We start from the raw sequence: 22,623 nt of genomic DNA on the forward strand, positions 1-22,623 counted from the left end.
TTAGGATGGTTCTATTTTGAGTATGAGTGAGAACTATATTCCTATATTTGGTTATTTTGATGGATCTTTATCATTTTTAAATGGCAGTTACTACTCTTTGTTGTCCCCTGATTAAATGTGATTCCAAACCTTTGGAACATTGAGCAGCATCTTTGGAGAGAAAGAATGGCCAGGCAGAATCTGTGGAACGAAATGGACAGGCAATGTTTTGGGTCAAGAACCTTCTTCAGACTTATGGACTACAGGATAGATAGCTGGTTGAGAGAGATGAGGTGTAAGAATGAGGCAGGAACTTGCAATTGATAGGTAGATTCAGGTAAGGAGGATAGACACAATATGCTGGAGTAACTCAGTGGAACAGACAGCATCTCTGGAGAGGAGTAGCGGTTGATATTTCCGGGCGAGACCATTCTTCAGAATGGGAGTTAGGAGAGGAGGGGACATAGAGATATGGAAGGGTAAGGTGTGAAAACGAGAGATCAAAGGGGATGACAATCAAGGAAAACGTAGAATGGTTGTTTTTAGCTGAGAGAAAGATGACAATGAGGCATTTAATCAGTAAAATTTAATCAGGAGGACTGTGAAACTAGACGGAGAACTAGAATGGGGAGGGATGGAGAGGGAATGCAAGGATTACTAGAAAATGAGAGATCAAATGGTCTCAGTCTGAAGAAGGGTCTCGACCCAAAACGTCACCCATTCCTTCTCTCCAGAGATGCTACCAGTCCCGCTGAGTTACTCCAGCATTTTGTGTCTATCTTCGGTGTAAACCAGCATCTGCAGTTCCTTCCTACACATTCCGGTAAGGAGGGGTTGATTGGCAGAGTCAAGTGGGGGAGGGATGGATGATGATATAATCAAGCGTGGAGAAGCCAAAAGGATGCAGATAGGAAGATAGGGAGTGAAATATGGAAACAGAGGGAAGGACCATTGGTGGGACGGAATGGGGGGGCGAGCAGGGAAAGAAAGGAAAATGAAATGGAATATGTTAGGGAGGAGGATGAGCAGATGGAGGAGGAGAAAAGGACTGGGTGATGGGGTCAGGAGTGGAAAGAAAAGTGTTTGGGGGGTTTGGAGAAATTGGATAGATGAGAAAGGGGAAAGGTCAACTAAAACTGAACAATTCAGTGTTCAAGCCATTGGGTTGTAAGTTACCCAAGTGGAATATGAGGAGCTGTTCTTCCAGTTTGTGTGTGACCCAACCCAGGCAATGGAGGAGGATTAAGGCAGAACCAGGAGCTCCAGCAAGCCATGGTGAACAGAGCGCAAATACTCGGTGAAACCATCACCTGGCCCTCTCTTGGTCTTGTCGATGTAGATGCCACATTGAGAGCACCAAATCCAACAGATGACGTTGGATTTCTTCAACTTCCAACTTTCCATCCTTAACCCTCTCTATTACTTCACCGAAACTGAAAAAAATTGTTAAACTCAAGAAGTTGACATGAAATAGTCATGAATAATGGCACATTTGAAAAATACAACTGTGTTCATATGCAAGTGCGAATTTTGAGAAAAGACTTACATTAATGTCAAATTTCTGTTGACAAAAAATTGCCAAGCAAAGAACCCGAGTTCATGTTGTTCTTGGGGTTGTAGTTATTTATTATAACAAACAGCTGTTTCAGATGCAACACTACATTAGGAGACAACAATCGGAAGGTTGTTTTGCCAATAGCATACAAAGAATAACTGACCACTGGTATCTCAATAGCGGAAGTTAAATAGCGGAAGGTAACTACATCTATTAAATAGGCATTGAGATGGAGCAAAGATATTTTGTTGTTTGATGTTTATCAATATTCTCACCAAAATATGGTGAATCTTGCTGTGGGATGATTCCATAACCTCTTTCTGTCCCTTGTTTCAGTCACCATTTTAGAAATGTGAGCTGGAAAGTCCCTAATCAAACGTAAATAAGCTGAGTCTCACCTGATTTTTACACTTGTGTATTTCTCACCAAGATGTACTGGAGAACAGTGAGGAGCAACATTTTTGTTTGATATTTTCCCCCTTTCTAAAGCAGGGATGCCAAAATCATTTATAGTTCTCCTCTGCAATGCTCCATTCTGTCGTCTATCTGAATCTATGACAAAATTGAACAAAGATTGAAGATCAAATACATTGTGATCTTCTTTTAAGGTGAGGAGGGAAAGATTTAATAGGAACCTGAGGGATTACAGAAAGGTTAGCGGGTATATGGAACAAGCTGCAACAGGAGTAGTTGAGGCACGTCCTATCACAATATTTAAGAAACATTTGGACATAGACATGGGTAGGATAGGTTTAGAGGGACATGGGCCAAACACAGGCAGGTGGGACTAATGTAGATAGGGCATGTTGGTAGGTGTGTGCAAGTAAAGGGCCTGTCCCACTTGGGCTACATTTGCGCGTCACGCGAAGATTTTGTACATCCCCACGTCCTATCTAACTACCTATCCTTCATTGGTTGGTTCAATGTGTACATTCTATTAATGAACAAAGATAATCATCAATAAAGCTAAGACAAAGTGTTGCATAATTGATCAAATTTCCAACTTCCAACCTGGTGCTTCATATACAAGAATGATAGCAATAACAAGTAGTGGATAAACATGACTTCAAAGCAAATATCATATGATAAAACCTTACTTTGATCCATTAAGGGATGAAAGGGATTATTAATGTCCATAGAATGCTATTGGAGATTGTGTACAAATAGAGAAATGTCTAGGATGGTCTGAGATGGCTTTAACTTCAACTATGGATAAGACTTGCATTCATCAACAGTTTTACTGATATTCTGTGATCCCAAGACAGTAACTATTGTGAGGAAGGAACTGCAGATGCTGATTTAAATCGAAGATAGACACAAAATGCTGGACTAATGCACCAGGACAGGCAGCATCTCTGAAGAGAAGGATTGGGTGACGTTTTAGGTCAAAACATTTCTTCAGACTCAAGTCTGAAGAACGCCCAAGACCCGAAAGGTCACCCATTCCTTCTGTCCAGAGATGCTGCCTGTCCCGGTGCATTACTCCAGCATTTTGTGCCTGTCTTCGACAGTAACTACTGATGCTGATGCACTCTAAGCATGCAACACCATTCCCGAATAAGCATTTCATTTTACATTCCAGTCACTTTTGTAGCTTTTTTGAGTAAAAATTCAATGCCAGTGCCAATCTGGAACTCTACCAATAGGAATAAGATTAATATTACTCAATGTTATTGAAATTAAGACTATTAAATAAGGCAAAGTGGGAAGTTCCCATCTAATTGTTGTGTGTTGCATTCAAAGCAACAGAATACATCTGAAAATGCAGGGTCGTAGTTCACCAACTCATAGTTGGAATCAATCTGATACCAGTGAGAAATAGGATCTTCAGATCAGGGCAATAGTTTCAAAAATACAAGTAAATAGGAGCAGAACTTGGCCATCTGGCCCAATAACTTCTCCTGCCATTAGCTTAGGGAGTTTGGCATGTCTTGAACAACTCTGACCAATATCTACAGGTGTGTTGTAGAAAGCATTTTTTCGGGATGCATCTCAGCTTGGTTTGAGAACAGCTCCATCCAAGATCGCAAATTATTGCAGAGAATTGTGGATGCAGCCCAGACCATCACACAAACCAAACTCCCTTCCATCTACACCTCACCTGCCACAGCAAGGCCATCAGCATCATCAAGGATGATTCTCACTCCCGACGTCCTCTTTTCCCCTCTCCCAACCGGCAAGAAGTATGAAAGTATGAAAATACATTTCTCCAGATTCAGTGACAGTTTCTTCCCAGCTGTCATCAGGCAACTGAACCATCCTATCAACAACTAGAGAGCAGTCGTGAGCTACCATCTACCTCATTGCAGGCCTTCAGGCTATCGTTAATTGGACTTTACTGGACTTTATCTTGCACTGTATGTTATCCCCTTCATCCTGTATCTGTACACTGTGGACGGTTCGATTGTAACCATATATAGTCTTTCTGCTGACTGGATAGAACACAACAAAAAGCTTTTCTCTGTACCTCATGACAATAAACAAACTGAACTAAAATATGATCATGGCTAATCTTTTCTCTCTGAATGAATTTTCTTCCACATTATTAGCTTTCTTGGTGTTGGTTCTTGACCAGTGTTTCGGTCTACCACTAACATCTGCTGCTTCACGTCTCCTTAGTTAGGTTTTTATATTTTCCTTGACCTCCTATGTTTACCATGGATGTGCTTTTTTTTTATTGTTGAGTTCCTCTTTCTGATAGGGATAGTTTCTGCTCAGCATTAGACAATAGATAATAGGTGTAGGAGTAGGCCATTATGAAGTGGTTACTGGTATTTCTGCAACCATTGACCTTTCCTATAGCCTAATGTTCCCACTCCACTCAAACCAAGCCTACCTTTTTAACTTTGTAATTAACCTTATTTAAGTTGAGGACATCTGGTTTTTGACCCAAAATATTCACCAAACTCCATCTGAAATTCCACATTTGGAATCATTACTTCTTAAGGGATCCTTGATTACAAGATCAACGTGCAGGTTAATATCTCTCATAATGATTACAATCTTCTTCTTACATGCCTTAGTGCTTCCCCAGTAATGCTTTATCCTATCAAGAGGCAACATCTTGGCGGTCAATACACTACTCTTATGTATACAGTATATATATATATATATATATATGTCCTATTTCTCCTGTCATTTCCTATCTCCACTCAAACTGACTCAACGTTGCAGACCATTGCATCTATAATCATTGCTCACCATTACACTGATTACAATGTTATCCCATCTCTATCCCTTTTTGTGTATTATTTTGGAACATTGAATTAGCTGGAAAATTGTGCTCCTAATTCTTGCCACCTTATAGTCCATATTCAGACTCGACCCAAAACGTTACGCATTCCTTCTCTCCAGAATTGCTGCCTTTCCCGCTGAATTAATCCAGCTTTTTTGTGACTATCTTCGGTTAAAACCAGCATCTACAGTTCCTTCCTACACTCCTCATGATACTTACAGATCAAGTTTATCTGTTACCGATGAACAAACTCCATGGGCATTCAGGTAATGATCTTTAAGCTCTGAGTTTTTGCACTTAGTCATGATACACTTTCTGCCATACTTACTTATATTTACCACCCATTACTATCATAAATTGATTGTCATTCTTCTCATTACTATCCTGTTAGAAACATAGGCATAGAAAATAGGTGCAAGAATAGGCCATTCGGCCCTTCCAGCCTGCACCGCCATTCAATATGATCATGGCTGATCATCCAACTCAGTATCACGTACCTGCCTTCTCTCCATACCCCCTGATCCCCTTAGCCACAAGGGCCACATCTAACTGCCTGTCCAGAATTTATTTCAAAGTCTATTTGATTTATAAAACCTTCTGTCACCAGAAGCATTCACTTCCACCCTTAATTAAAACCATGTCTATCTATTTTATAATCTTCATTTTAGAGCAGATTATCTTAATCCTGGCACTAGGCTGGCAACACAGCCTTGGATCTCTGCTCCCGCTACAGAGAAGACAGTGTGGTCCTCTAACTGTGCTATGCTCTATGACTATCTTATTCTTCTTTTCTCCTTACTAGAATGCCCCTTGTGTCACAGTGGTTATAAACAATTTGCACATCCTTCCAGCAGTCCCTTTCATCATCCAAACTGGAGCAAGAATCTTGCATCTGTTAGACAAGAGTCAGGGGTAAGGGGTAAGGCTCCTCTAAGACTATCCTCTGGATCCCTCTACCTGCCACTCGTTTAGGCAAATCATCCTGACCCTGATCACTGATCAAATGATCAAATTTGAGGAAATGAACCCAAGGAATGGACTGCCTTCAGATAATTACCCCCTCCTCCCCACTCTGAGATGCATTGTAGTGTGTGAACAATGGACTCCAGTATTCCTGTTCTTTTTAAACTGTAATCTACTCCCTATCTTGAACCTCCACTTATTTTTAATCTCCTCCATTTTCAAGTCTAAAACCTCCCGCCTTTTCTTTGAATCACTTCTGCACTCAAGTCCCAGGCCTCCAGTAATGGCCTCATAAATCAGTCTACAAATGGCAACAAATTAGCTTCCACACCACTGAACTGGCCAATGCACAGAATGCAGTGTTACATATAAACATTATGAAAAGGTTATGAATTCAATGGAACAGTTCAAAGGCAATCAAATATTTTGAAGATTTTTCTTGTTTTCTTGCGAATTTCTTGCGAATTTCTTGAAAAACTTTTTCTCATGAGATTGAATGATGGAATAAATTAGATAAAGCCCATGATGGAACAAATTGTTCAGGCTGTAATGGTTGCCGAAATAGCTGGGCTCAGTGGTCAAAACTTGCCTTCCATCAGCTTAAATGGTCTCTTTCCTCCAAGATCAAAGTCCCTGGACATTCTTTTAAATGTTTGCATTTTCAAAGCCATGACACATGATACACTAATAATAATTTGCATTATTTTAAATAATGTGTAGATGCACAAAGATATAAAATTAAAGCTTCGCTGCACAGAGAGGCAACTGCCATTGAAACAGCAAATAACATTTAAATATCCTTTGGGAGGGCTTTTGAAATTTAATGGATGAACATATCATGGGTAAACTGGAAATGAGTCAACATAGTGCAGCAGCCCAGTGTTACAGTTTACGGAATGCACAATACATTTTAACAACTAACGTGACAAACTCGAAACTGTTCCCACATATGTTGAAGTAACACCCTCTTGTAATAAAAGGTCGTAGACCTTAAATGTTAACTAATTTTCCCTCTCCACAATTGCTGCCTGACTAGTGGAATATTTCCAGCATTTTCGGTTGTTACTCCTTTCAGAAGCATCCACGGGATTGCTATTTCCAAAATTATACTGCAGTTTCGCGAAGGGAACTTTTTTTCTGATCGCTTCTGAAAGTATGCAGTTGTTGTTGTTGTTGTTGTTGTTGTTGTTGTTGTTGTTGTTGTTGTTGTTGCTGTCTCTCTCTATTCCTTGGGGAATCATCCCTACCACTCCTTTTCACCCACACTTTTGCTTCCATTCTTCCTCGACATGTCTCATTTTGTAGTGCTGCACTCCTCTCAATTTCCCAGGGAATGAAGCTAGATTCAATCATTTGATTTTTGCTTAAATACTCGTCAGATGAACTGGCTGCTTCACTGAAGTCCTTAGAGTCATTGTCCATTATGCCAGCAGAGGATTGCATCATGAGACTTTCACAATTTGGAGAAAGTTCTGGATGTACTCTTTGAACATTGCCTGCATCTTTTGAGTTCATCAACTCCTCACTTTGGTGGCCCAGCTGACCATCGGGAACTGATGGAGACTTGCTTGTTGCTAATAAAGCTGTGCCATCTGCTTTCTTCACAAAGTCTATTGTTGGTTGTGAATGGCTTGCTGTTGTTAGATTCTCATACGATCGGGATGCTCTTCGTCGATTGAAGATTCTTCCACCAGACTCTTCACAAGGACCTAAATAATTAAGAGAAAGTTAATAATTTCCTGTTGATTTTATTGACTCAAAGGGGAGCCAATTTATTTTACTTTAATAGCTATTAAACTTTTCCAATTTCAGGCCAAAACTCTCCAGCTCTTTCAATCTTTCAAGTTCAAGTTCACATTTATTGTCACTTAACAAACATACTGAAATGAACACAATACACATAAAATAAAATTTAACATAAACATCCACCACAGTGGAATCGACATTCTCACTGTGATGGAAGGCAATAAAGTTCAGTCAACTTTCTCTCAGTTCTCATAGCATCCTTCTTGTTGATAATGTACATAATTTTAGATTTCCTCATAAAAATATGATAGGTTAGTAATTGCAATACTGATTTTTCACCACCAGATAGGGCTGGCAACATACGTTGAAATGATATCTGAACATATAAGGTTAGGAGCACAAGGAGGCCACTTAAGCATTCGAGAATGCTTTTTGGAGAATTTGGACAATTCTGCCTGAAGAAACGTCACCCTTTCCTTTCTCTCCAGAGATGCTGCCTGTCCCGCTAAGTTACTCCAGTTTTTTGTGTCTATCTTCAGTTTAAACCAGCATCTGCAGTTCCTTCCTACACATAAGCATTTGAGCCTGTTCTGCACGGTTAATTTGTTTGTAATCTCAACTCAGCATTAATTTCCAAACAGCGACCTTTCACCCCCCCCCCCCCCTTGTTTATCACAAATCTATCTATCTCTGTCTTAAAATTATTCCAAAACTCAGTTTTACCCCCAACCATTCACCCAACCATGAGAGGGCGGCATGGTGGCATAGCGGTAGAGTTGCTGTCTTACAGCACCAGAGACCTAGATTCGACCCTGATCCTAGCAGCTGTCTTTACGGAGTTTGTACGTCCTCACCATGACTTGCGTGGGTTTTGTCCAGGTGCTCCGGTTTCCCCCCCACACGCCAAAGACATGCAGCATTGTAGGCTAATTGGCTTAGTAAAATTGTAAATTGTCCCCAGTGTGTATAGGATAGTGTTAGTCAGTACACAATAGACAATAGACAATAGGTGCAGGAGTAGGCCATTCGACCCTTCGAGTCAGCACCGCCATTCACAGCTGATTAGTGCGCAGGGATCACAGGTTTGCACGTATTCAGAGGGCCAAAGAGCCTGTTTCCGTGCTGTATCTCCAAACTAAACTAAAGGGAAAAAGAGAATTGTCCCTGTTTTAACTTGTCAACCATTTATTTTTAAGCAGAGACTCCCTATTCTAGATTCCATCACAAGTGGAAACATACTTTCCCATCGACCTGGCTAAAACGGGTTACCAAATGAGAGTAAATTAAATTATAACAGTGGTGATTAACAGATGAACAATATGTTTAGAAAATTGTTCATCATTGAGTTAACTAACAGCTGTCAAGCACATTTATTTGAATGGTTACTGGTGAGCTGATGGAGGATTGTGGTTTACTTTAGTGGGGTGGAAATATTTTCACTCATGAATAGCGCCAAAACAAGGAGCCATCAATACAAAATACCCCTAAATCCAGCAGAGAATTCAGGATATGAACTGTGGGATTCCAGGCACTTTTACTGTTTCCAGTTTCTGACATACATTTTTTTCATTGCGAGTTAGCCATTGAGAAGGGAGAATCACAAAGTATAATTAGCTGTGAATCACTATGAAAATTTAATAGAAGTAGTTTTATTTTATAAATTGGTAAAATAACAAGATATGGGATGTCCACCGCTGGGGACCAAAACATGATGATTTGGACGCTCCAGGTAGATTTATTGGTTAAGGCACTGCAACGCTTACTGCAAAGATGGATGAAGGATGAAGCCACCTTTTGGGGAGAGATGATGGCCTCCCCATAGAACTACCCACTATAGGAGAAATCAGGCAGCACCATGTATGGCACATGTGTGTAAAAGCACTCCTTCACTTTACAAGTGCCTATCAGAAACCTTTCAAGGCATCTCAAAGACTGTACATCAACTGCCACACTGGAGATAAAACATTGTCCTCTTTATATACTGAACACACATTGTAATAATATTGCACTGTATTCAACTTCCAAAATGTATTTCAGTTGCAGGAAACCGAAACAAATCATGGCAGTGGAGTACTACTTAAAATTTCTAATGGGAATGAACATAAACATTTGGCATCAGTGAAAATGGAGAATGATGGTGGCAGCATGAAGGGGCACGTCAGGCATCATCTATTATATTTAACACAAGTTATGGATTGGAATAGTTTTTAGTTTTTAGTTTTAGAGATACAGTTTTTATTTTTTAGTTTTAGAGTTTTTAGTTTTAGGGTTTTTAGATTTTGAGCATGGAAACAGGCCACTATGGCCCACCGAGTCTACGCCGTCCAGCGATCCCCGCACATTAACACTATTCTATGCACACTAGGGACAATTTACAATTACACCAAGCCAATTAACTTACAAACCTGTACGTCTTTGGAGTGTGGGAGGAAACCGAAGGTCTCGGAGAAAACTCACGCAGTCACGGGTAGAACGTACAAACTCCGAACAGACAGCTCCCGTAGTCAGGATTGAACAAGGGTCTTCCCCTCTGTAAGCGCTGTAAAGCAGCAACTCCACCTCTGCGTCTGCGTGATGTATCTTTAAAATTCTGCCCGCTTCATAACTATTTGATACATTTTGGTGCAAGACTTTCTTAACAAGACTGCTCAAGCCCTTGAGATGACAGGCCCTTAAATGATAGCTCAGGCCTTTGTTTTATTTTTTGTGGTATGTGTTTAGGTTGGCAGATATTTATTGTTTATCTCTAGTTGTATTGAGTAGTTGACGAGGATGTAGGATTGTAGTTTTCCTTGCACAGGTGATAATAGAATTTGACAATGTTTTATAGACAATAGACAATAGACAATAGGTGCAGTAGCAGGCCATTTGGCCCTTCGAGCCAGCACCGCCATTCAATGTGATCATGGCTGATCATTTTGAGGTACAGAATCACATGGAAATGTCATGGTATATCTGAAAAAAAGGTCTTGACTCAAAACGTCACCCATTCCTCCTATCCAGAGATGCTGCCTGTCCCGCTCCAGCATTTTGTGTCTATCTTCGGTTTAAACCAGCATCTGCAGTTCCTTCCTACAACATGGTACATCCAATATTACTGCTATAATATAATTGGTTTCCTCATTGTCTGACAGATCTACTACCTGTGATGTATTAAGATGAATGTTATGAGCATATATGTGGATGGAAACAATTCTAAAGGTGTCCTGGAATGCTTTAATGAATGGTGAGTGATGACTGGATAAGTGAGTGGGGGACCATGTTCACATATCACCAGTGAACTAGACAAAAAAATAATGCTTTTTTGAGGAGATTGGTGTGAGAAACCATGTCAGAGGACTGGAGAGAGAAAGGATGCTAGGGTTTTCTTTTTGTAATGACAATGAAACTCATCATGCTCACCTTCATCATACCATGACATTGACAGTAATTTGGGGCATTTTGGAAATGCAATGTCCAGGCAGAACTCCAGAAGTTGCAGTCATTGACTTGCCATTCCTTTGCATGCCCCTTATGGAGCCTGCAATGGAATGGTGTTTTTCACCCAAAGCGAAATCATCCATATTAAAGAATTCTGGAGACGAGGAGCTAATAAGGAGCTTGAAATTGTTATGCACATTTGGATAAGCTCAGAATTAAGGTTTGCTGATGTATTCAGCCATAATTAATGTTAGAAAACTTGCTGGCCAAAATAGTCACATTTTATATGTAGTGACAGTAATTCTATCACGTAAATAGTTTAAAAAAGATTTATATACAATTTTGTCACTTCTACCGAAATAACGTGATCTGAAATTTCAATGGGACTATGAGAAAAAGATCAGCAATCTTTGTTTATTGGACACGTGCCATGTTCTGTTATGTTTTCTTGATTGAATAAACACACAGAATTTCAGGAGATGACTTCAGTACTTGATGTGGAGATGTAAAGGTCATAGCTTTAATTTATCTCTTTCTACTATACTGACATTGCTTTTAATCCACTTAAAAGAAAAGATCCAAAGAACAGGAGGAATGTATAAACTGGGTAACAAATACCCCATTAGTTATACGGTCAGTGTTAATTAATGAACACTAATTGCTCTTGGCTGCTCTGTTTATTTAGATGTCAAGATCCTCATGTTATTGAATCATACCCTGTATTGCCGCAAGGGACATTCAAATAATAGAAGAAACTGATTTATGATTTTGGAAACTTTATGCTTAATTAATATTGCTGGGACCTTTGTGTGTAGAGTGGTCAGAAAAGAGGCACATGCATAATTCAGAGGTTAAAAATTCAAGCATAATCTGTAAAAAAAATGTGTATATGTAGTCCTGGTTCAGAAATGTACAAAATACTGTAATACTGGAACACTGGCTGAGTACATCAGGTGGGTTCTTGGACTTAGGAAAGGATTGGAAGCAATGTGGAGGAGTATGGTAGGGTATTGGCTCCAAGTTGTGGCAAATTAAAATAGAATTGTGTTGATGCATGATTTCCAGATCTCATATCTGAAAGCAGATTTTCAGGAGGTGAATGTCTTATCAGATTGAAGTAGGGAGGAGCAGTTGGGGTGCCGGCACATGGCTTTGGAATGAAAGCTATGGATATTCTATGAGAACTGACAAAACTCTTCAAGAAGAACCAAAGTAAAAAGAGACTTTCGGTCAGAAATAGAACAAATGTGAAAGCAACAATATGTGAAGCAGTCGGCAGAGAAAATAAATGAGGATTCTGGGCGTAGTTGGTGGCAAGAGGCGCGAGTGATTGTGGAAGGTCATGAGTATTGGGAACAATGCAATCTCTTGGACAGAATGGAAAGGGATTAAAAAAGCACTAAATCTCGCTAAAGTATTTCCAGCAAAACCAAAAGAGGGGCAATGATACATGCTATCTGACTAAAATGTCAACATTTCCTCCCAACAGGACTTTCCCATTGCAGCAAACATATCTGCAGTTCCTTTTGCAAAACATTTTAAAAAGCATTTTTACCCTAGCTTTCTGAACAATGACAATCATTTTGTACAGTGCACGGTGCACTGGATTCTCTAGAGCAACGCATGAATCTTTTGGTTAGAAAAGAACAATTCCTAATGAAGCCTGATCCAGGGAAATGAGCCACGTTCAGGGTGGCAGTGGAAGCCACAGTATTCCACACATTCCTGGACAAGACTGCAGCCTGACTTGTTGAACAGCTTTTCTGTAACCCCTTCGAGGTTTTTCAATGCAGTATTTAAATTAATTTAATGAATCAAGCATATCTCTTACTTTTTACTAATCGGGAAGAAAAGTTCTTTCCATCGTCGGGATGTCCATGTCTAATGAATGTCAATGTGTCTGGAACTTTATACAACTCAGAATCTGAATGTTTCTTCCTCTGGTCCTGCAGAGAGAGGCTTTCACAGAAGCTGCGTGAGATGTGCATTGGTGTGATGGTAATGCTTTGCGAGCAGGGGTCACACACAGCTTTGACGCAAGGATGATCTGCCATCACAAACGCTTCATTTTCTTGATCTGAACTCCTGTGTAAATTGAGGAATGGAGCATTACTTTAAAAAGATCATGTTCAGTTGCAATACCTAAGACAGATAGCAAACACACCAAGTTTCCAATCAAGTTAATTTGTTTCTAATGTTCCCATGCCTGGCTTTCAGTTCTTTTATGTGGCAGTATATTGCTGTAGTCAGCACTACATAGTTATTGAACAAGGCCAGTGCTAATGTGTGCAACTCCCTTGCACAGGTAGAAGGCAGTGACACCATTCCTTGTGCGATGGTGAAGTCATGCCGAATGAGACTGTGATCAAGATGGAGAGCATTGTGTTTGACAGTAAAAGGAAACCACACTATCCCTTACATCTGTTTTATTTATTGACCTTCAGTGGTATGTACAATGTTTGCAGGTGGTTCATTTGAAATAAAACTTTCAAAAGTTGGAGGGAATTGTGTATAATGACAGATTGATATTATATCTTTAACTAATAGCAAGAGTCATTGCCTTTCCTGCCAAACACAGCTGCATTGATAGTCATGTATCTGGGTTTTCAATATTTTCTCTCGAATGCTGGGGGATGAGGGGAGACCTGATAAAGGAATATATAAAATTATGAGTGGCATAGATCGGGTAGACAGTCAGAACCTTTTCCCCAACATGGAAATATCAAAGACGAGAGGCCATAGCTTTAAAGTGAGAGGGGTAAAATCTAAAGGAGATTTCCATGGCAACTTTATTACACAGTGGCTGGTGGTCACCTGGAACACATTTGTGAAGGCAGATACAATAGTGGCATTTAAGATGCTTTTGAATGGGCACATGATATGCAGGGAATGAAGGGAAATGGATCATGAACAGGCTGATGAGATTAGTTTATCTTGGCATCATGTTCACCGCCAACATCGTGGGATGAAGGGCCTGCTCCAATACTGTAGTGTTTAATGTTGTACGATATGGCAGAGCATAAACAGATCTGTGGAGGAGGGTGCCCTGGGGAAGGAAGAGGGGGATTTGGGAGGAGGTATGGCTCTATCACACCGTCTTTTCGGTGAGCTCATCTCCTCACCTCAGTAAGGACCAGCATTTGGGGTGATAGGTTTACGTTTAGATTTATTATTATCATATGTACTGAGGTACATTGAAAAACTTTGTCTTGCATGCTATCTTATCAGATATTACGTACATAAATACAATCAGTTCACACTGAAATGCAATAGATAGAACAAAGGGGAAGATACAGATTGCACAATATAGTTCTCAGCATTTTTGCACAATGTAGCACATTAGTTCCTTTGAGAAATTCTGCAATGGGGTAGAGGTGAGATATCACTTCAGCAACAGGATGCTAACTGAGATTTAAAGCATGCTGCCATTAAACTGCATCTTGTGAGCTGTGGAGGATCGGTTTGCTGCTGAGTCAGCCGGTGACTGTTCAATTCCCAATTCTGGAGCATGTCTATGTAGTCTTTCCAACAGTCTTTCCAACAGTTTTGACAGATTTCTTGTCTTGAGAGTGGTACCATTGTGAAATCAGCAGGAAATTTAACCATAGACCATGAACTGCAATGACCTGCGGCTATAAATAGATCTCACATGTCACACATTTCCACAAACTGTTGGATTGTCCTTACTTTTTCATTCCACCCGTTCTTAATTTCTCAGATGAATGAATGCATTAGACATTTTGGCAAAGACTCGGGGCTGGATTTTTCAATCATAAACGCCTTTCCTCTTGTACTCAATAAATGTGTGATGTGGATGCCATTTGCACAATCCATCCCACTGCACACAACAGAAATATCAAACCTTGTTGAACTTTTAAATGGAGATACATTAAATTTGACCACCATTGCCAAGTGAGGCTACACGCAAAATGGAGGAACAGCACGTAACATCCCACTTGGGCAGTTTACAACTGGGTAGTCTGGACATGAACTCAATTATCACTTTCAAGTAATAACCCCCCCACCACCCTATCTTTCCCTTGTCTCCATCCACACCACAGCTGATCATCTCCCCAAGTCCCCTATTTTTATTTTATTACCCCCCTATTTCCCCTCCCACCTGTCCCATTCAATCCATATCCCTCCCTCCAGCTTTACATTTCACACCTCCTCTTCTTTCCTTACGAGATGCCCTTTTGTCTCTAGCTTTTGTCACTTACTCCACCCATTTGCCAATCACCCTCTTCACCAGTATCCGCCTAGCAAATGCCAGGCTTTGGCCCTCCCCACCTCTCTTTCTCCAGCTTTCTGGTCGGCATGGGCAAGTTGTGCCAAATGGCCTGTTTTCACGCTGTATGACTCAATGACTAAGAGGAGGAGCCTGGGTGGATGCTGTACAGATTATTATCAGCATGAATGTAACACTTGACAATTTGCTACAATAACAACCATGCCATTGGGCAATTGGACTTGTCTTTTAAAAAAAATCTAAAATAAAGTACTTTCTTCACTCGGACTTACGATTGGAATTTAAGTTTCCTGCGTAGAAGATAATGTACAACATCTTTGTCCGTCTGCATTAAACTCATTAGCACTTCATGCTGAAGCTCCGGAGCAACCTAGACAAAAGAAGCAGAAGCAATGTAATTAAAAAAAACAATAGTGTTAGAAAAACATAATGAACATAGTTCTACTAATGATTATAGAGAGAATAATGGAGGAAAACATGGGAGTAAGTGGGATATAATCAAAGCTGGAAAATAATTAATGATTTTAATTCCACATATGTCCAATAATGGACTCTTGGGTATGCATTAATGCTAGAATTTAATGGCATGATCTATTTATTGAATATTGGATTCCAGGAAGTGAGTAACAGGGTGGATTTTCAACAGCTGTTAAAGTGCGATCTGTTGAGAATATTAAAATAATCTCCTGTAAATCCTTCTACAAACCAATGAATCATCTCTGAAATATTTTAGTACAATGTTCCCACAAATAGGTTAGGGTTAGAAGTTTAATAATTTTCTTCAAATCACAGAATAAACAAAACACAGAAAGCTATTCAGATTATTTGGACTGCGACCACTTTATGTAAGAACAATCCAACTAGTCCCCACACCCCATCCTTCTATCCCCATAGCCCTAAAATTGAAGCCTTCACTTGTCAGGTACTTTCCTTCTGTACTTTCAAACTTGATTCCATCAATAACTCCAGCTATGCATCAGGAACCTAATGACTCACCCCAGAAAAAGGTTTGTCCTCTTGTTAGTATCGATTCATTTGCCGATCATCTTCACTCTTTGTACTTTAGTTCCAAACCTCTATGCCAATAAGTACTAGTTCTCCCTAACCACACTATCAATGCCCTTCACAATTTTTAACACCTCTATCAAGTCCATCGATAACACCCTCATTTCCTAGAACAACCCAGCTGCTTCAGTCTGTTCACATGGCATCTTCTTGGCAAACCTCTTGGGTACCATGTCTAACTCCTTTTTATCTTTACGACAGTGTGGAATTAGAAATGGACCATTATGCTGCCAAATTAGTATTTTGTGAAGATTTGTATCCCATGCCTTTATTTATAAAGACTCAGATTCCTTATTTGTTGTTAGCACTTTCTCAAACTTGCCTGCCAAACTTCAGTGAACTGCTTACCTGTATCTCCAGATCTCATTATTCTCAGAACTCTTTCAGAATTATATTCTCTTCTTTATGCAACCTTATCTTATTTTTCCTACCAAAATGTACCAATTCACATTCCGTTTTGTTACATTTTATCTGCTATCTGCAAGCCTACTTAATATAAAGTGATAGACTGATAGAGTGTGAAAACAGGCCCTTCGACCCAACTTGCCCACACGGGGCCAACATATACCAGCGACACTAGTCCCACCTGGCCGCATTTGGTCCATATCCCTCCAAACCTATCCTATCCATGTATCTGTCTAACTGTGTCTTAAATATTTGGATAGTCCCTGCCTCACTACCTCCTCTGGCAGCTTGTTCCATACACCCACCATCCTTTGTGTGGAAAAAGTTACCCCTCAGATTACTATTAAATCTTTTCCCCTTCACCTTAAACCTATGTCCTCTGGTTCTTGATTCACCTACTTTGGGCATGAGTGTGTGCATCTAAATATGCTTCTCTATATCTCTTTGATGTCTATTACTATTGTTCTTTACACCTCCATGTCTGCTGTCATTTGCAAAATAAATCTAAGTTATTCATTATATTTCAAGAAAAGCTATGTCCAAGTATTTAATCTTGGAAAATTCCACTGCCGTTCGACCCAAAATAAAACAATGTTTCATTATTAATCAATGTTTTCTATAACTTTGGGATTTTTTAAAATCTATGCTCCAACACCTTCTATCTGCATTGGGACACGGTTGTGATGAAGTAGGGCAATTTATGAGATTTCTTTTGAATATCTCTAGACCGTATATACCAACCATATCAATTGCCTTTCCCTCATTGATTCAGTTTATTACTTCATTTAAAAAAAAACACTATCAAGTTATTGGCACGATTTATCTGCAACAAATCAATTCTGTGTTTACCTAATCGGTCTAATAAAATCATCTTTTTTTCAAAATTCATATGTAATAAGGTTACAATTCAATTGCTCACATCAGTTTCGGGGGATTTTTAAAACTATTCAACCTGAATTGCATTGGTTGCATTCTCCTCTCATTCTCCTTCCAATCCAGATCTAGTCCTTCCGTTTTATTTGCCTTTTCCATTCAGTTCTTCTCTATTCCCATCAACAGTTTTGCTCCCCAACCCCACCTGGTTCCATACATACTTTCTGATCCCTTCCCTCCTCTTTTTACTTCTGCCCTTCGTCTCCCCCTGACCAGTTTCTATTATCACCATTATCACCTTCTTCACATCACATTCCAGCACTGGGGAACCTTTGTGTCCCTGCTCCAAATGCTGCCTCCACCTTCATACACCCTTCCCCCTACCTCTGCCCATTTGTCTGTTCCTCCTTGACTTCCCTTATCTATAGCACACAATACGGTACAACACAATACCATAGAGCTATTTCTCCCAGGGGGAAATTGATCTACCAGCAGTCAAAAAGACAAAATAAATGAAACATGAAATTAGTGACGAGTGCAAAGATTGGGGAGGGGTGGTGGTGGGAGGGGATGGGAGTCAGTCTACCCCAAGAGAGAGGGAGGAGTTGATAGCCACAGGGAAGAAGGATCTCCTGTGGCGTTCTGTCCTGCATCTTGGTGGAACCAGTCTGTTGCTGAAGGTACTCCTCTGGTTGACCAGTGTGTCATGGAGGGGGTGAGCTGTATTTTCCAGGTTGCTCCGCAGTTTGAGGAACATCCTCCCCCCCAAGACCACCTCCCATGAATCCAACTCCACCCCCAGGACGGAGCCAGCCTTCTTGATGAGTTTGTTAATCCTATTGGCGTCTGCGGCCTGTGGCCTTTGCCCTTCTGCCCCATCACACGACAGTGAAGAAGTTGGCACCGGCTACCGCCGATTAGTAGAACATCTGCAGCATCTTACTGCAGATGTTGAAGGAGCGGAGCCTTCTCAAAAAGTACAGTTGGTCGGCTCTGTCCCCTCTTACAGGACAACAAATTCGACTTTTTGTGCCTGACTGAAACGTGGCAGAATCAGAATGACTACACACAGCTCAACGAGGCTGTCCCACCTGGGTTTGTTTACACCTGTCAATCACGTGCGGCAGGCCGAGGGGGCAGTGTCGCAATGCTCTACAATGACAAGTGGAGAGTGTCTCCTGTCACTGTCCCTGCCCACAACTCATTCGAATCCATAATCCTACAAATCAATGGACCTGTCCCTACTGTTTTAGCCACTATCTGTCACCCACCCAAGCCCAATAATAATTTTTTAAATGATTTTTCTTCCTTTTTAACATCCATTTACTCCATGTCCCCAAATGTCATAATACTGGGTGATCTTAATATTCACAGGGACAATATCAGCAACACTCTTACAAGGGACTTTTCTTCAACTCTAGACAGTTTTGGATTACAGCAACTTATTGACTTTCTCACACACAACAAAGGTCACATCCTGGACCTCATCTGCTTCTCTATCCACCTATCACCAACTTGCCCATATCTGACCCCACTTCACTTCATTAACCTGCTATCTTTCCTTCAGGACTGAGTGGAGAGGGAAACTGACAATCCCTCACCTCCACTCCACTCCCCCAGATGCTGTTTGACCCACTGAGTTCCTCCAGCAGTTTGTCTTCTGCTCCAGTCCAGCATTTATGTCTTCGGGTCTCCCCATGTCATTTTAGTTCAACTTCATGAAGAAAGATTCAATTAATGTAAGGCTAACACCTAATCCAATATGTGGATTTGGGCAACTAACGTAAATTACTGATGAAACATCAGCCAACATTGTGCATGTCACCAGGACTGAACTTAAATATAACTTCAAGAAGCAGCCACTAATTCCTGGCATCAATCCACTGAGGAAGTGGATCAGGGCCAAAAGAAGCCTTAAAAATCTTTCCATCTGGAAATAGTAACATTTTGGTCATAAAAGTTATTAACGTGGTAAAAGGCTCTGAACATTATCCAGCAATATTTATGAATTGGTACGAGACTAACTCAGTGAGCATTGGAATTATCAAGGCTAAATGTAACAAAAACATAATCTAGATGAAAAAAAGATGGGCCAGGGATTGTAACAGCATTGAGGCACCAGTATCAAATTCTTCTATAACTCACTCTTCTCTCAACTGCACTGTCCACTAGTGCAATTTTGTGGGATCCTCGAGTTATAATATCTGCAATCATTTTTTGAGCAGCCATTAAACCACCAACTGTGGCATGACCAGAGCACCCAACCTACTGCAAACACCATCCCACAAACATGAACGCTTACTACATCCATGCCTTTGTCACTTTGGGGGCTCTCGTCAGCATCAGTAGGCATCAGCTCCCAAACATCTGTCGGCTGCGCCCCATTCCACACCAACGCTTGCTCACAAATCAATCCCTTCCAGAAACTAAAATGCTACAGATGTTAGAAACCTGAAATAAAACACAAAATGCTGGAATCATTCCACCCCAGTCAAGAAAGAAACAGGATTAACATTTCAAATCTCCTTGTGAAACGTTAACTCTATTTCTCTCTCCATTCCACAGGTGTAGCCTGGCCTGCTGAGTATTACCAGCATGTTCTGTTTTTATTTCACTCCATTCCATGGCTGATCTACATTGGATCCTGTTTCAGCATTCCTCCAAATGTAAAGATATGGCTATTACACCCTTCATAGTCCACACCCCTGAGATCTTACGCACCTTTCCTCTCCACACCTCTTAGATCTTACACACTGAAATTCCCTCCCGGACACAACTGAATCTTCATCGTCCTTCCTTCATTTAAGGCACTGATCTGATCCTGTCACTCTTTGAATAGCTCATCATTTATTTTTGCCTGATTACCTCTGTTAAATGTTCTCAGATTTCTTTGTGTGTTAAAGATATCACATCAATACAAATTGGTGTAAAAATCAGAGGTATTACTTTTGCAGTGAAGAGATTTTCAGGGAAACGTCATCTCCTTTTCTCCAAAGATGCTGCCCGTCTATCTTTGGTATAAATGACCCATATGCAGTTCCTTTCCGACACAATCAAGAACAGTCAGTTTTATTCATACGACACACTGGAGCAGAAAGCCCCAGCAAATCTTTTTCCTTCTTCACCCATGGACAATGAGCAGAAGAATGTGTAGGAAGGAACTGTAGATGCTGGTTTAAACCAAAGATAGACACAAAAAGCTGGAGTAACTCAGCAAGACAGGCAGAATCTTTGGAGAGAAGGGGTGGGTGATGTTTCAGGTTGAGACCCTTCTTCAGACAGCTGATGAATGTTGTTTAATGTCCACTGACCCGGAGTCATCCCAAGAGATGTCCTTGGACTTTCTTAGACCACTTGGTCACGTGTTGCAAACATTTCCTGCAATGAGTCAGCAGGAAGACTGACCTTCAATGTTTTGTTTATATTTAGTTATTCCCCGCCCTTTCCAGATGTTGGAAATATTATCCTATTTTCCATTTAAAAGCAGAACTAGCAGATAGAAATGAGAACAGAGGAAATGTTTGTGAAATTATGTGCATCCTCTCTAAACATAGAGAACAGATCTACGCAAAAATGTAGCAGGTGATACAGTGAATGACATATTCTAATATATGCATCAGTGAAGTGACTCAAGCATGAACTTTATGAAACTTTGTTCTCTTTCGGGATATTCCACTGTTTATAATCAAAAATAATTGTTGCTTTATTTGTATCATCAATTCTGACGTCAGTAAACTTTCAGTTGATTTTCTCAGCTGAAATGGCTGATATCAGCTGACATATAATTCTGGTGAATATCACATTGTCACAATTTTGTCATGGGATATACTCAGTGAAAGACGGTGTAAATTGCTAGCTTCATCTCATCTGTCTGGGTAGACATCAAAATACATTTTTCAAGTGTGAATTAATTTCAAGCAATGATTGTGCTGAATCAGAGGTCATTAGAAATGGAAAACCAGTGCTACCAGTGCAACAAAATATTGTGGCAGCAATGACATTTAAAGTGCTGGAATTATTCTGAAGTTTGCAATCTACCATTTTCCTGCAAACATTATGACCATGGCCCAGGACTTCAAGAGTTAACAGTTAACTTCAACATTTCAGCAGTCCAGAAAAGGGTCCCTACCTGAAAAGTCACCTATCCATTCCCTCCACAGATGCTGTTTGACCTGCTGAGTTACTCCAGCACTTTGTGTTTTATTCAACTGTTAAATATTGGATCAGAATGGACAAATTGCTAACTGTCTCTCCCCATCGCTCTCACCATTGGGGCTCATCATTGAATTGCCACTGCTTTGTGCGTTCACCTTTCTCAGGGTGGCCATTCTAATAGCAAGAATGGGTTGGAAAAACATCCACTAAGGGACCTGCCCCCTTTGGTCGTGGGAAATAATTATGACCAGTGCATTCAAACCAATGTGCTGGTCATTTCCTTATTCAATGTCAACGTCTTCATTTATGCAGAATTTGCAGACTTTATATATATGTGTTATCCTTACTGTGTAAAGCTGGGTTATCCTTGCTGCAAAGAAAAATAACTTGCTGCTAACATGCATCAATACAACCCTTTAGTTAAATAAGTAGGAAATCTATGTGAAAAGGACCATGTCAAAATAACAGGGAACCTTTATATTATTTTCTGTAGAAACAAGGAACTGCAGATGCTTGTTTACACAGAAGGGCCCGAAATGCTGGAGTAACTCAACGGATAAGGCAGCATCTCTGGAGAACATGGATAGGTGATGTTTCGGGTCAGGACCCTTCTTTAGGTCCCAACCCAAAGCATCACCTATCCATATTCTCCAGAGATGCTACCTGACCCACTGAATTACTCTAGCACTTTGTATTCTTCTGTGTAAGTTTCCAACATGCCAACAGCTTCCTTTTCCATCCCCACAATGGACAATGCTTGATAATCCAGCAAGAACTAAACATAATCATCCACATTTATCATGTTTTGGCCAATACCTACTGAGAGCACAGTCATGATGAACCTTTATACAACATTGGTTCGACCCGTGTCCGATTCTGGGTTTGATATTTTAGGAAATATTTTAACATTATGGAGAAGGTGGAGGTGAGTAAATGATTCCAAGGATGAGGGATTGATTTATAAGGAAAAATTGGAGA

General features: G+C 40.3%; 1 protein-coding gene across 2 annotated transcripts in view; it reads right to left on the reverse strand.

The window, feature by feature from the left end:
* Window positions 1-6,423: 6,423 nt before the first annotated feature.
* Window positions 6,424-22,623, reverse strand: part of LOC116979113 (rho GTPase-activating protein 6-like) — a 212,741-nt gene continuing 196,541 nt past the window's right edge. For both annotated transcript variants that reach the window (XM_033030588.1, XM_033030589.1), the window contains exons 10-12: window positions 15,420-15,517; window positions 12,730-12,983; window positions 6,424-7,441 (exon numbers count right to left, since the gene is read on the reverse strand). In XM_033030588.1, the coding sequence (XP_032886479.1) occupies window positions 6,837-7,441; window positions 12,730-12,983; window positions 15,420-15,517 (957 nt within the window). In that variant the 3' untranslated portion in view covers window positions 6,424-6,836. The remainder of the gene's footprint in view (window positions 7,442-12,729; window positions 12,984-15,419; window positions 15,518-22,623) is intronic.

Source organism: Amblyraja radiata, chromosome 12 (genome assembly GCF_010909765.2).
Source record: "Amblyraja radiata isolate CabotCenter1 chromosome 12, sAmbRad1.1.pri, whole genome shotgun sequence".
NCBI classification, from domain to species: Eukaryota; Metazoa; Chordata; class Chondrichthyes; order Rajiformes; family Rajidae; genus Amblyraja; species Amblyraja radiata.